General features: G+C 46.1%; 1 protein-coding gene across 1 annotated transcript; it reads left to right on the forward strand.

The window, feature by feature from the left end:
• The first annotated feature begins 72 nt into the window (after positions 1-72).
• ltc4s (leukotriene C4 synthase) lies at positions 73-6,841 on the forward strand. The gene is made up of 5 exons (XM_030117937.1): positions 73-207; positions 5,523-5,622; positions 5,826-5,896; positions 5,997-6,078; positions 6,269-6,841. Exons 1-5 carry the CDS (start codon positions 150-152, stop codon positions 6,411-6,413), a joined length of 456 nt encoding a protein of 151 aa, XP_029973797.1. The 5' UTR covers positions 73-149; the 3' UTR covers positions 6,414-6,841.
• Positions 6,842-13,367: the final 6,526 nt, after the last annotated feature.

Genomic DNA, 13,367 nt, shown 5'->3' on the forward strand with positions numbered 1-13,367 from the left:
CAGCAGTGGTTTGGGCCCCGCCTCCCAGAGTGGGCGTGTCCTCAGTGCCACCTGCTGTGTGTGCGTGTGTGTTCTCCATCAGAGTCCTGCTGCCTGCGGACGTGTGTGTTCCAGTGTGTGCGTGTGTGTTCAGGTTTGACACTGCAGTCATGATGGAGGAGGCGGTCGGCCTCGGCGCCGTCACGGTTCTCGCCGTCCTGGAACAAGGTAGGAGTGCATTCTGGGAAATCAGTCTAATTCAGGTAACTTCTCACTCCCCGGCTTGGGATGGGAATTGTTAAGAATTTAGCTATTCTGATTCCATTATTGATACCGCTTATCGATACGATCCCTTATCGATTTTCATGGAGCGAGAAATGAAACGATACAAATGAGTGTTTGCATTAACTCTAACGGAGGTTGCCAGATCTGCCCCAAATGTAATGTTAAAACCGTCTAACAATTGGAAGAAGCCTAAACCTCCATCTCTGTAGAAAATGCATGTTAAAACCGCAAAAACTGGATTTGTATAATTAAAAAAAGCACGTCACAAACAACCATTTCATCAACACACCCGTTGGGTTCAAAAGAATCCTGAAACCCACCCAATCTGGCAACACAGAGCCCCTCCGGTTTTAGAGTCATGTTTTGTGCGATTTTGGTATTGTTTGACTTTCCTGCAATGAGTAAGTACAACATCATTCATTCTTCTAAAGTGTGTAATGATTAGATCGTGTTGTTTGTTATATATTCTACCAGGGGGGAATTGCACAAAAGCGAGGATTAAGCCGGCAAACTGGTTATCCTGGATGAAGTTAGCCTCAAGTCGGTTGCACAAAAGCTGGCCAAGTTTATCCCAGACAAGTCAGCATGGTGACTTATTCTCTGCAGCTAGCTGCTCCACACCAGGCTAACTACCAGGATAAATTTAAGCCTGCGCTACTCTGTTGTCAACAATGTGAGAAACGGGCGTGGTTTACAGCATTTCCTTGCTTTTTCTATACATTACATTATTTAATCATCCTGCAGCCAAATCTTACAACTGTAGTCATTGCATTTTCTGGTTGGCTGTAGTATTATTTATTGGCACAGATTATATGAAGACAAAAATAACTTTTAACACAGACATTTTAGAATCCTTTCTTCATTAAAGCAGGTCCTACAATAAAAGGCTGAAAATTCTGATAAAGAAAATGGGGAAAAAAACAGACCTTACTGACATTGGCACTAAACCAAACTGATGTAAAAAAAATAAACAACAACCCTGAAGCTACACAATGAGAAAGAGGAGAAACAAAGGAAAAATAAATGTATCACACCACTGAAATCCAGTGGTGGGCCGTCAGGGCCTGCAAAGCCTTCTCTGCTGGCCTAAAAATTATCTGAATTACAGACTGATGTAAATTATATTTTGTCCATAAATAATTAATAAATGATTCCAAACGGTATGTTCCAGTTCCTTTCATAGTTTTCCCGTGGTTGCGCTGCTTCCAGACATGTTTTTTTCATATTAAATCATTTAACCAATCAGATTTCAGGCATCATCTGTTGCGAGAGTCAAAGAAATCTGCCCGAGGCCTTCGCTATCCGTTCCCGGTGGCGCAGTGAAGTAAAGTGAAGCGTCAAACAGACAGCTGCTTCAACCAATCAGACAGCTGCTTCAACCAATCAGACAGTTGCTTCAACCAATCAGATTTCGAGTTGGCAACTCAGCGCCTTCCAGCTTCTAACAACAGCAGATCCAGGCCCTCTGATTTACATTCACCAAGAGATACAGTAGGGGGCGGTATGCACCTAAGTTGTTGGTCGCCTACCGCAATTATTCCAAAGAAGAAGAAGAAGAAGACCTGAAGAGAAATAAAACTTACGCCAGAAATACCACAGGGAAAGCTGGACTTTCAGCCCTGGCTTTATGGAACTGAAACACATGGATAATCTATATGACAGAGCAGTTGAACTCTTTTTGAGGAAGGAAAGGAGGATGGGTTTTGTTTTCAAATAATCGGGATATTGGTGAGTAAAATGTTCCTCTTTTCCTAAATAATATTACTGTTTTATTAAGTTGTTGATGCTCATTGTATGTGCACAGATGTAGTAGGAGAATTGTGCACTTCAGCAAAGGCATTTATTCTGGCTGCACAAGTATCTATCTGCTGTGCAACAACTCTTTATGTGCATATCTGTATAATAAGATTTTTTTTTGTAGACAAAATAGTTATTGAGAGGTGGATTGGTTCAGGCGGATCTGTTCTGAAGGCCTTAATGTGAAATGCACGGTCCGCCACTGCTGAAACTGACTACAATATAACAGACAGCATATCATTTAGTCTTAACTGTCTCCTGAAAATAGGAAAATCGTCCTATTTCAGGACTTTAGGAGTGAACGGTCCCACATCATTCTGACTCCACTGTTTTAATGGCTAAAATCATACAGAAATTCATTCTCAGAAGACAACAAATTTATCACTTCATTTGATAATTGCTCTTTGGGCTACACTTAAGTAACTTACCAGACTGCAGAATATTTTTATGTTTGGTTTTCACCTGCTGCAGGTTTTTTTCTGGACGGACAGGTTTGTTCTTCATGACAGATGAGGGATGAAACAGAAGACAGCATGAGGACAACTGATTTATTCAATAGAGAACACGGACACAGAGTTGAAATTTGTTTGAACTTAATTATACTTCACATAACCCGAGTACCATGCACTTCTATGGGCCACATTAAAGAAAAACACTCAGCCCCCCTTTGAGACATAAGGCCCCCTGAAAACATGATTTGTGAAGTTTTTTTTTTTTCTTGGGGGGGAGGGGGGGCTAAATATTGGCAAAATGCTGTTTGCACTTCTGCTGATGATCCACCCAGCTTGACTAAAGCCGGCCACACACTACAGGATTTTTTCAATCTTCCCCGATTCAGACACCACACACTACACGACAGCAGAGGACAGATCGTATCCGATCTTCCTCTCCTGATCTTCTAGTGTGTGGTGTCACTCCGGAGCAGACCACACACCAGCAGATTCTTCAGCTGAGAATCGGCTCCTCACTCCTCCAAATCTCACGTCGTCCGACGTGACTTTGTGCCGTTTCCCTTCATTGCTGTTTTTACATTCATCTCCACTTTCAATAATAAGTGGAGAACTCATTCGTTCCCTCAGTTCATTCATTCACATTGGTATCGCTCCTTCAGTGCAGACCCCCACCCGCCGTGCGCACGGAGCACGGACTGTCAGCACCTTGTTAGAAAATTTAAATGTTCCAGTACAGAAGACGGAAACAGTTTCAGATCATTTTATTATAATTTACATTTAATAATAATTCAGCTTATTAGCTAATCTGTTTGTGTGTTTTTTTTTTTGTTTTTTTTACTTTTGAGTCCCGAGTGCAGCAGTAGAATAAAGTTATTAGCAGACCGTGTCACATAAAAGCTACTTTTTAAAATCTTTTTTAAATCATCAAATATCTTAAATCATTCTTTATGTCCACAGATTTGATAGTTTAAATCAGAGTAAACATACGTTGATTAGGAAAGTTTCATTATAGTCCGCTCTGTCTCTGAGGGCACGGAATCAGTGGAAAGTTTTTTTTTTCTTTTATTTTTTTCTTCCCCATTCTTCCGTGATGGTTAATAACGGAGATTAATTAAAACATTGGGATTATTGCAGGACTGGCGGAGATGCAGATATTAGATCGGAGTTTGAGTCTGAATGGAGGATCCAGTTCATCCAGGAGCGACAGGATTAACCATCACTTTCTGCACGGCTGAGTTTAGGAGCTCTGGCTTTTCTGTTTCACTGTCATATATAGTGAATATATTTCACAGACATATATTCATCATCCAGCTCTGACAGCTGTGAGTGGATGTTTTTAATCAGCAGCACCTTGGTGAGACGGAGCTGTTCATCCAATCAGAGAGCTTTATTTCGAGGGTGTGGACAGCTCTACTCAGAGCTGATCGGCGCCTCTCGGAGCGCACCACACACTACAGGATTTGCGATCGGAAATATTGAACATGTTCATTATCTCCGATCTCCCCTTCCGACGCCTCCCGAGAGGCTCCGACCGGAAAAAATCTCTCGGAACACATCGCACACTACAGGAAGATCGGACCCGAACTCATTTGCATACTCCCGACAATCGGACCCTGTCGGCCTCGATCGGGAGGAGAGGATCGGGGCAAAATTCGGCCCGATTATCCTGTAGTGTGTGGAGGCCCTAAGCCGCGTCTTTTCATCCTGGCTCGGCAAACGTGCAACCGATTAATCCGGGAAAGCGCCGACTAGGCTTACTCAAGCCGCGCCTCCTGATTTATCCTGGATGTATATTTACCCTGGTTTTGTGCAATTTTTATAAAAACACTAAACATAAGCTATCAAGTTTTACAACCTAAGGTTACAAAGAAGAGTCGTCCGGGAGTCGAGTCGCCTCTCCTCTGAGAGTTGAGCTAAAAAAGCCTCTCTGAACCCAACTTCCCATCACTGCATGAGCCGCTATAGTGTGAGCGCAACGTCACCCTTTGTGAAAATACAGATTCATTTTATTAAATTGAATTTCTTTTCAATCTGTCGTCAAATTGCATTTAATTGGGAAACATAGCTAAAGTTGTTATTATTTTTAAAAATAGGCCATGTAGTTTTCCCATTATGGAAGTTTTTGCTACATTTGCGAGGGGGTGCTGCAGCACCCGCCGCACCCCGAGTTCCCGCGGCCATGTTTAGGAACACCGAACACGGATCTACTTTCCTTCTGGCACCCGACCTGCTTGTGTGTAGGATGACACAGCAGGGCTCCGGTAAGATGAAAAATAGGATCCTTGCTGAAAATTTCCGGACCGTGGCGCTGTAGCGGCGCCGGAGCAGACCGCAGCCGCATCGGTTTATGGCCATTTCGTCTACTCCCAGATTGTCTACTACCCGTTTGGCAAACATTCTCATTTCGTCTACTTTTGTCTACTTCAACATTAGACCACCAAAATAACATTAATTATGAAATGTTTTTAAGAAACAGGATATTTATTATGAAAACTGCTACAACAGCTGTTTATGTCCCTAACCATAAATCCTAACCCTAAACCCTAACCCTTTCAATGCCCTAATCCTAACCCTAACCCTTGAAGTTTAGTATTTAAAAGGGTAAGAATAGGTCAAAATATAGTATGACAGCATAACCTGTGGAAAAGTAGTGAAACGTGGGAAAAATACACAGTAGACGAAAGTAGACGAAATGGGAATATATGTCAGAAACAGAGTAGACGAAATGGGAGTAGACGAAATGGGATGTTACCGCCGAATCGTGGCTGCTGTGAGCCCAGCGAGAGCCTGTTTATCTCGGTATTTCATCAGCCACACAATGGAACCTTCAAGGAGACAGACAAACAATTCCTTGGAATCGAGGCATGAGGAACCGGTTCTACAAAAGAACCGGTTCTCGATTCCCACCCCCCGACTGCTTCTCTTCTCACATCAAGATGAGTTGATCCTACTGAGTGATGGCTGCTCGCCGTGCAGCTTCCTGTCTTCATGAGTCCTGTGTGTTTGCAGTTTATTTCTCCCTGCAGGTGATTCATGCCAGGAGGAAGTACTCGGTGTCTCCGCCCGCCGCCGCCGGGCCCCCAGAGTTCCAGAGGATCTTCAGAGCTCAGTGAGTGATGATCAAACTGCAGCGGTGGAGCAGCTGCTGGCGCCTCCTGCAGGCTGATTCCCTCTGTCCTTCCTCCTCCTGCTCCATCCGCCTCCATTTGACTCTCGGCACACTCTGACAGGAAATCTTCATCTCCACGCCGCCCCGTCTTGTTTGAGTCACAGCTTTAAACTTTCTGTTTCCACATTTCTTCTCCTCTTCAGAGTCAACTCCAGCGAGTATTTTCCGCTCTTCATCATTCTGCTGTGGAGCTCCGGACTCTTCCTCAGTCCCGGTGAGCTTCATCATCCTCACAGCCCCGTCACACACACACACACACACACCCTGCCTCCTCTGAACCTTTGTGTGTGTGTGTGTGTGTGTGTGTGTTGCAGGTCTGTCCTCGGCCTGTGGTTTGCTCTACCTGTACGGACGCCTGCAGTACTTCTGGGGTTACTCCCAGTCCGCTGAGGGCCGGTGAGTCTCTGGGGGGTCAGGGGGTCTTGGTGGGTCTCTGTGGGTCAAATCCAAAAGCGATTACAATCGAGGCAGAAAATGGAAAGAGGACAAGAAGGACCTTTGAGACCTACATCCACGTCCGAGCAAGAAAACAGGAAGAGAAAAACGCTTTTGATTCAAAACCGTCTGGATTCTGTTTTCCTTCCAGCTTGGCTCCGCTTTACTTCACCGCTCAGGTTCTCTGGGTTCTCCTCGGGTTCTCCTGCCTCGGCGTCGTGCTCACCTTCACCCGGGTTTACCTGGACGTGGACCTCCTGCAGGAGGCGGGCTCCGCCCTGCACCCACTCTGGTGACGAGTGAAGCTCCTCGTTTCTAAACGTCTTGAAATAAAACCAACTAATAAACGTCAAACAGAAGTGTCCTCCAGCAGGATGCTCGTGTTCATGGAGAGGTTTCTGTTTTTGCTATTTTAACGAGGAAGCAGAAGAATGAGTGTGATTGTAGTCATGTGGAGCCTCCTCTCTGGTGTGTTTGTCCACATGGAGGGTTTCCCCTCCAGGATGCGAGGCTCTGCTGTCAGCTGGAAACACCAGCGGAAAACGTCTTCTAAACCACATTTAGGCCCAATTTACAGGCATTGCAGAATTAGAAAAATGAGTTTTTACTTGTTGTGTAAATGTCCTGTTTTTACATCCTGTACATCACCTAATGTCTCTGAAATCTAAGATTGTCTTCCTCGTTATATTGATAATATTAAAAGTCCTTTTTCTAATCACGATTATGACGTCTGAACATGTTTGCTTGTCTTCTTCCTCTTCCTGACATCTGTGCTTCTTCACTGCCGCCTCACACAAACTGACAGAATGAAGAGGAATGGACAAAATATAAGCTCCTCAGATCGAAGTTTCACTAATGTAAAGTTTGTTATTGATATTTTTAAAAGCTGAAGCCTCAGAAATGAACTGTAGATGTGGATGAAACATTTCCCAAAATAAGACCAATCTGATATTAAACATCCATCCATCCATCCATCCATCCATTTTCTACCATTTTCCCCTCGTTGGCGGGGAAGGAGCCTGAGCTTGTGAGGGAGGTTGAGAGGTACTGGCTAGATATAGTCGGGCTCACCTCCACACATAGCCTGGGCTCTGGAACCCAACCTCTCGAGAAGGGCTGGACTCTCCACCTTTCTGGCGTTGCCCGCGGTGAGAGGCGGCGGGCTGGTGTGGGTTTGCTTATAGCCCCACAGCTCAGCCGCCATGTGTTGGAGTTCACCCCAGTGAACGAGAGGGTTGCATCCCTGCGCCTTCGGGTCGGGGATAGGTGCCTCACTGTTGTCTCGGCTTACGGGCCGAACAGCAGTGTAGAGTACCCGGCCTTCTTGGAGTCCCTGGGAGGGGTGCTGGACAGTGCTCCGACTGGGGACTCCATTGTTCTACTGGGGGACTTCAACGCCCACGTGGGGAGCGACAGTGAGACCTGGAAGGGGGTGATTGGATCGCACGGCCTCCCCGATCTGAACCCGAGTGGTGTTCTGTTATTGGACTTCTGTGCTAGTCACAGTTTGTCCATAACGAACACCATGTTCGAGCACAGGGGTGTCCATAAGTGCACTTGGCACCAGGACACCCTAGGTCGGAGGTCAATGATCGACTTTGTTGTCGTGTCATCTGACCTCCGGCCGCGTGTTTTGGACACTCGGGTGAAGAGAGGGGCAGAGCTGTCGACCGATCACCACCTGGTGGTGAGTTGGATTCGCTGGCGGAGGAGGAAACCGGACAGACTTGGCAGACCCAAACGTGTTGTGAGGGTCTGCTGGGAATGTCTGGCGGAACCCTCTGTCAGCATGGCTTTCAACTCCCACCTCCGGGACAGCTTCTCTCATGTCCCGAGGGAGGCTGGGGACATTGAGTCCGAGTGGACCATGTTCTCCACCTCCATTGTCGAAGCAGCTGCTCGGAGCTGTGGTCGTAAGGTCTCCGGTGCCTGTCGTGGCGGCAACCCCCGAACCCGGTGGTGGACACCGGAAGTAAGGGCTGCTGTCAAGCTGAAGAAGGAGTCCTATCGAGCCTTGCTGGCTCATGGGACTCCCGAAGCAGCTGACAGGTACCGGCAGGCCAAGCGAACTGCAGCCCGAGCAGTTGTGGAGGCAAAAACTCGGGTCTGGGAGGAGTTCGGGGAGGCCATGGAGGAGGACTATCGGTCGGCCTCGAAGAAATTCTGGCAAACCGTCCGGCGCCTCAGGAGGGGAAAGCAGGTCTCCGCCAACACTGTTTACAGTGGAGGTGGGGAGCTGCTGACCTCAACTGGGGATATTGTCGGATGGTGGAAGGAATACTTTGAGGACCTCCTCAATCCCATCGCCACGTCTTCCGTGGAGGAAGCAGAGGCTGAGGTCTCAGAGGTGGACTCGTCCATCACCCAAGCTGAAGTCACTGAGGTGGTTGGCAAGCTCCTCGGTGGCAAGGCACCGGGGGTGGACGAGATTCGGCCTGAGTACCTTAAGTCTCTGGATGTGCAGGGGACACGTCTCTGCAACATCGCGTGGCGGTCGGGGACGGTGCCTCTGGATTGGCAGACCGGGGTGGTGGTCCCCCTGTTTAATAAAGGGGGACCGGAGGGTGTGCTCCAACTATAGGGGGATTACACTCCTCAGCCTCCCCGGGAAAGTCTATTCCAGGGTACTGGAGAGGAGGATCCGACCGATAGTCGAACCTCGGATCCAGGAGGAACAATGCGGTTTTCGTCCTGGTCGTGGAACAGTGGACCAGCTCTATACCCTCCATAGGGTGCTCGAGGGTTCGTGGAGTTTGCCCAACCAGTCCACATGTGTTTTGTGGATTTGGAGAAGGCATTCGTCCGTGTCCCTCGTGGTGTCTTGTGGGGGGTGCTCCGGGAATACGGAGTCCGGGGCCCCTTGTTAAGGGCCGTCCGGTCTTTGTATGACCGGAGTAGGAGTCTGGTCCGCATTGCCGGCAGTAAGTCGGACCTGTTCCCGGTGCATGTTGGACTCCGGCAGGGCTGCCCTTTGTCACCGGTTCTGTTCATAATCTTCATGGACAGAATTTCTAGGTGCAGCCAGGGGCCGGAGGGGGTCCGGTTCGGGAACCACAGGATTTCATCTCTGCTTTTTGCAGATGATGTTGTCCTGTTGGCTTCATCGAACCCGGACCTACAGCATGCACTGGGGCGGTTCGCAGCCGAGTGTGAAGCGGCAGGGATGAGGATCAGCACCTCCAAATCCGAGGCCATGGTCCTCGACCGGAGGAAGGTGGCTTGCCCCCTCCAGGTTGGTGGAGAGACCCTAGCCCAAGTGGAGGAGTTCAAGTATCTTGGGGTCTTGTTCACGAGTGGGGGACGGATGGAGCGTGAGATTGACAGGCGGATCGGTGCAGCGGCTGCAGTGATGCAGTCGTTGTATCGGTCCGTCGTGGTGAAGAAGGAGCTGAGCCGAAAGGCGAAGCTCTCCATTTACCGGTCAATCTACGTTCCCACCCTCACCTATGGTCATGAGCTTTGGGTCATGACCGAAAGGACAAGATCCCGGATACAAGCGGCCGAAATGAGCTTCCTCCGTAGGGTGGCTGGGCGCTCCCTTAGCGATAGGGTGAGGAGCTCAGTCACCAGGGAGGAGCTCGGAGTAGAGCCGCTACTCCTCCACATCGAGAGGAACCAGCTGAGGTGGCTCGGACATCTGTTTAGGATGCCTCCTGGACGCCTCCCTAGGGAGGTGTTCCGGGCATGTCCCACTGGGAGGAGACCCCGGGGAAGACCCAGGACACGCTGGAGAGACTATGTCTCTCGGCTGGCCTGGGAACGCCTTGGTATCCTCCCAGAGGAGCTGGAGGAAGTGTCTGGGGACAGGGAAGTCTGGGCATCCCTGCTGAGACTGCTGCCCCCGCGACCCAGCCCCGGATAAGCGGGATATTAAACAAGCCTACTTTAAAAGGTTCATGTTTAGAAAAAAGGACGTATTTATCATAAATTAAACCTTGTATTCCTTACTGAGCACGGGGAAACACATCATTATTGTGTTTTGTGTGATTCAGATGATCTTTAGATTTCCCACTGACTTCAAGCAGGAAAAAACACTTTCATTGGAAACACTGAATTTCAAAGATAACACAGTGAAAAGTGTCATAAAAGTGACTGCAGAACCTCCCAAAAGGCTGAAGCTGTGATGACTGAAGCTGATTCATGATTCATTATGTGACTTCGTTGGAAAAACAGCTCGAGGTCAAGTGTCACAAGCTGACTCAGTCTCTTTCACAAACATGTGATTACTTCTGAAATATCTGTAAAGTGATCTTTTTCTCCTGCTGTCTTCTGGAATCTTTGCGACGGTGGAGCAGCCGACGCAGTTTCTCCTCCTGCGTCTGAAATTTCACCATCTCTAAAGAAACTGAAAGATTTGGGGGGCGCGGGGGGTGGGGGGGGGGGGGGGGGGGGGGGGGGGGTCCTTTTATTAAAGTTTCTGTGAAAATTCATTTTTTATGTGAATTTAATGTATTCTCATTTTTATGCAGATAATCAGAAAAAGATTTTCATCAGAACAGTTGAAGCATGAAATCCTGTTTTGAAAAATGTGATCATTTGAGAAACCACTCTTGATTTAATACCGGTATACAATTTGAGTTTTCTTTTTCAGATAATGTTTAGTCTTTTTTTTTTTTTTTTTTTTTTTTTTTTTTAACAAAATCTTGGAGATAGGAAAAAAAATCTTTTTTCAAGAAAATATTTGAGAAAATCTGATGAATTCTTTGTTTTTCATGAAATGCATATTAAAGCTTCCTGTCTTCCTGTTGAAACTCATTCTTTTCCCTCTGGTAACCTTGAGGAAAAACAAAACAAAACAAATCAAACAAGAACAAACCTTGTTTGTGTTTCTGTTGTGAAATCCCCACTGCTGAATCACCTGAACACACCTGGCCGTGACACAGCATCCATCCAGAAGCCCTCAGATCATCATCTAATCTGATTGGATTAACAGCCCAGCTCTGATTGGTTCAGGAGGGTCTCTGCTCAGACCAATCAGCTTCAAGCGCTTCATGGGATCAGGAGTCACTTGCAGTGAGCAGATATGAACACAGGTCACGTCTTCACGCGTGTTTTCTCTACAGAGGTCACGTTTGGGGTGACGTGAGGCCGAGCACAGGTGTGTGGCGAGGTGGGCGGAGCCTCACAAAGTCAAGCAGCTGCAGATGATGGAAAGTTTCTCTGGAAACAACAACTGTCCAACGAGATCACGCTAAAAATACATGCAAAGGCACATTCCACACGCCAACCAGTGTATGTGTGTGTGTGTGTGTTTGTGTATCCATGTGCCTATCTGCATGTTTGTGTGTGTGTGTGTGTGTGTGTGTGTGTGTGTGTGTGTGTGTGTGTGTGTGTGTGTGTGTGTGTCTGTGGTGTGCAGACTCAGATATCTGTATGTGTGTGTGTGTGTGTGTGCGCGCCTATAAATAGTTGTAGCTTCATTGTGGAGCAGATTACAGTTCAGCGTGAGAAAATCCCAACAACCACGACCCACAATGCTCCTGTGATGGTCAGCGTTCAGGTCTGTGAGGCTACATGTGGGCTAAAACCGTCTCTCATGGTGACTGTAGATTGACCAGATTGCCTCAATCTTTATGTTGAAGGTTCGTTTCCCCATCTGTCCACAAGTCAAAGTGTCCTTGAGCAAGACATTGAGTACTTTGCGCAGGAGTCGCCTCCATGGGTGTGTGAATGGGTGAAGTGACTCTGTGTAAACTGCTTTTGGGGGCTGTTAACTCGTAGGGAAATGATTTAAATGTGAAATCCATTTATCTTCATTATAATGGAAGTTCTGTGTGTCCAGATCTGACGAGAAACTTGTGTTTATCTGAAATTATCTATCCATCTCTCCATCTATCTATCTATCTATCTATCTATCTATCCATCCATCCATCCATCCATCCACCCATCCATCTATCAGCTTAGTTACATAATGCTTTTTTCATTTACTTCCGGTGGCGGGACTTCAAAACGTGATTTAAATAACCGTCCTGGCGGACAAAAGAGGCGCTACTGCGCATGTCAGAGTTTGAGCCGATGCCGCCTTCAAGTGCTGTAGGAAAGTACAGCTTTCAAAATAGAGCAATTTCACTAAGGGGAGTTTCGTTGATGCTCGTTTTAAATGTGTGTGAAATTTAGTTCAATAATGTCTGCATAAATCGACAGTATGCCTGGTTACAGCGGTAGAAATATGCAATGACATGTTTCACAACTTGCAAAAATTCACTTTCTGACAGGATAATGAAAACAATAATATCACTGAAGTCACACCAAATATGTTTGAAGTCTAGTATTAAGATTATGTTTTCAGTCTTTTAGATGTCGATTTTGAAAATCAGCATCTTCTTGTGGTTGCTATGTGTCAATCAATCAATCAATCAATCAATTTATTTTTGTATAGCCCAGTATCACAACAGTTACCTCAGAGGGCTTCAAGAAAGATGTGTCACTCTGTTGCAGTTGTGCTTGGTTTTCAAATGATTATTAATTCACATTTGTTGTTTCAGTCAGTTGTTTTGATTATTTAGCACCCTTTTATCATCATTTTATGTTTTTGTTGTATGAATCCCTCATGTGTATTTGGCAATTTTTGCCATTTTGTCAATGTTTTCTGCGATGTTGTGCATATTGTATCGATTGTTTATTGTTGGTTTTTCTTATATCCAATTTTTAAAAAGCTGTTTTCATTTCTTCCACTGTATACTTCCTTGTCCTTTTTTTTTAGCATCCTTTGCACTTCTTCAGTATTTTCAATCTGTGTGTTCTTGCTTTACATTTTATGTTTCTGTATTTCTGTTTGTCATTGAATATGTCCTTATGATTATTTAACATGGCTTTCTTTAATGTTTTGCTCATCTGTTTCATTTAATAGTCATTTGGTATCTGCATGTTATTTTTTATTTATCTACTTTTTGTTGTTTTTTTGTATTTCTTCATTTGATCTTCTTCTACCATTGCCCTTTACTTGCAATTGATCAGCTTCTGTTGTTTGTCTTTTTTATTGTTGTTTTGCACCTGTTTGTCAAGCTGTGTCTCGTGAGTTGTTTGTTTGATCTCTCATTACCAGACTTGGCATTCACTCATAAAGGCCTATTGTGCTTAATGATATTTTCCTGTTAAATAGATCGAATAGTAAACATTTATTTATTTATTTTTTGTTTTGTGAATAGAGATTCTGTGGTGAGAGAGTTCCAGAATGTCCGTGAATGCAGCGGAGATAAGCCCCGCCCCCCGGAGCTGCGGCTGCAGCGGTGCGTTCACGGACTCTTTTG

This window comes from Salarias fasciatus, chromosome 2, assembly GCF_902148845.1.
Source record: "Salarias fasciatus chromosome 2, fSalaFa1.1, whole genome shotgun sequence".
Classification (NCBI taxonomy): domain Eukaryota; kingdom Metazoa; phylum Chordata; class Actinopteri; order Blenniiformes; family Blenniidae; genus Salarias; species Salarias fasciatus.

Coding starts and splice junctions, on each gene's coding strand:
- ltc4s (XM_030117937.1), top strand. CDS start 150: ATGATGGAGGAGGCGGTCGGCCTCGGCGCCGTCACGGTTCTCGCCGTC. Junction 5,897..5,996: donor CGGACTCTTCCTCAGTCCCG/GTGAGCTTCATC, acceptor TGTGTGTTGCAG/GTCTGTCCTCGGCCTGTGGT. Junction 6,079..6,268: donor TCCCAGTCCGCTGAGGGCCG/GTGAGTCTCTGG, acceptor TTTTCCTTCCAG/CTTGGCTCCGCTTTACTTCA.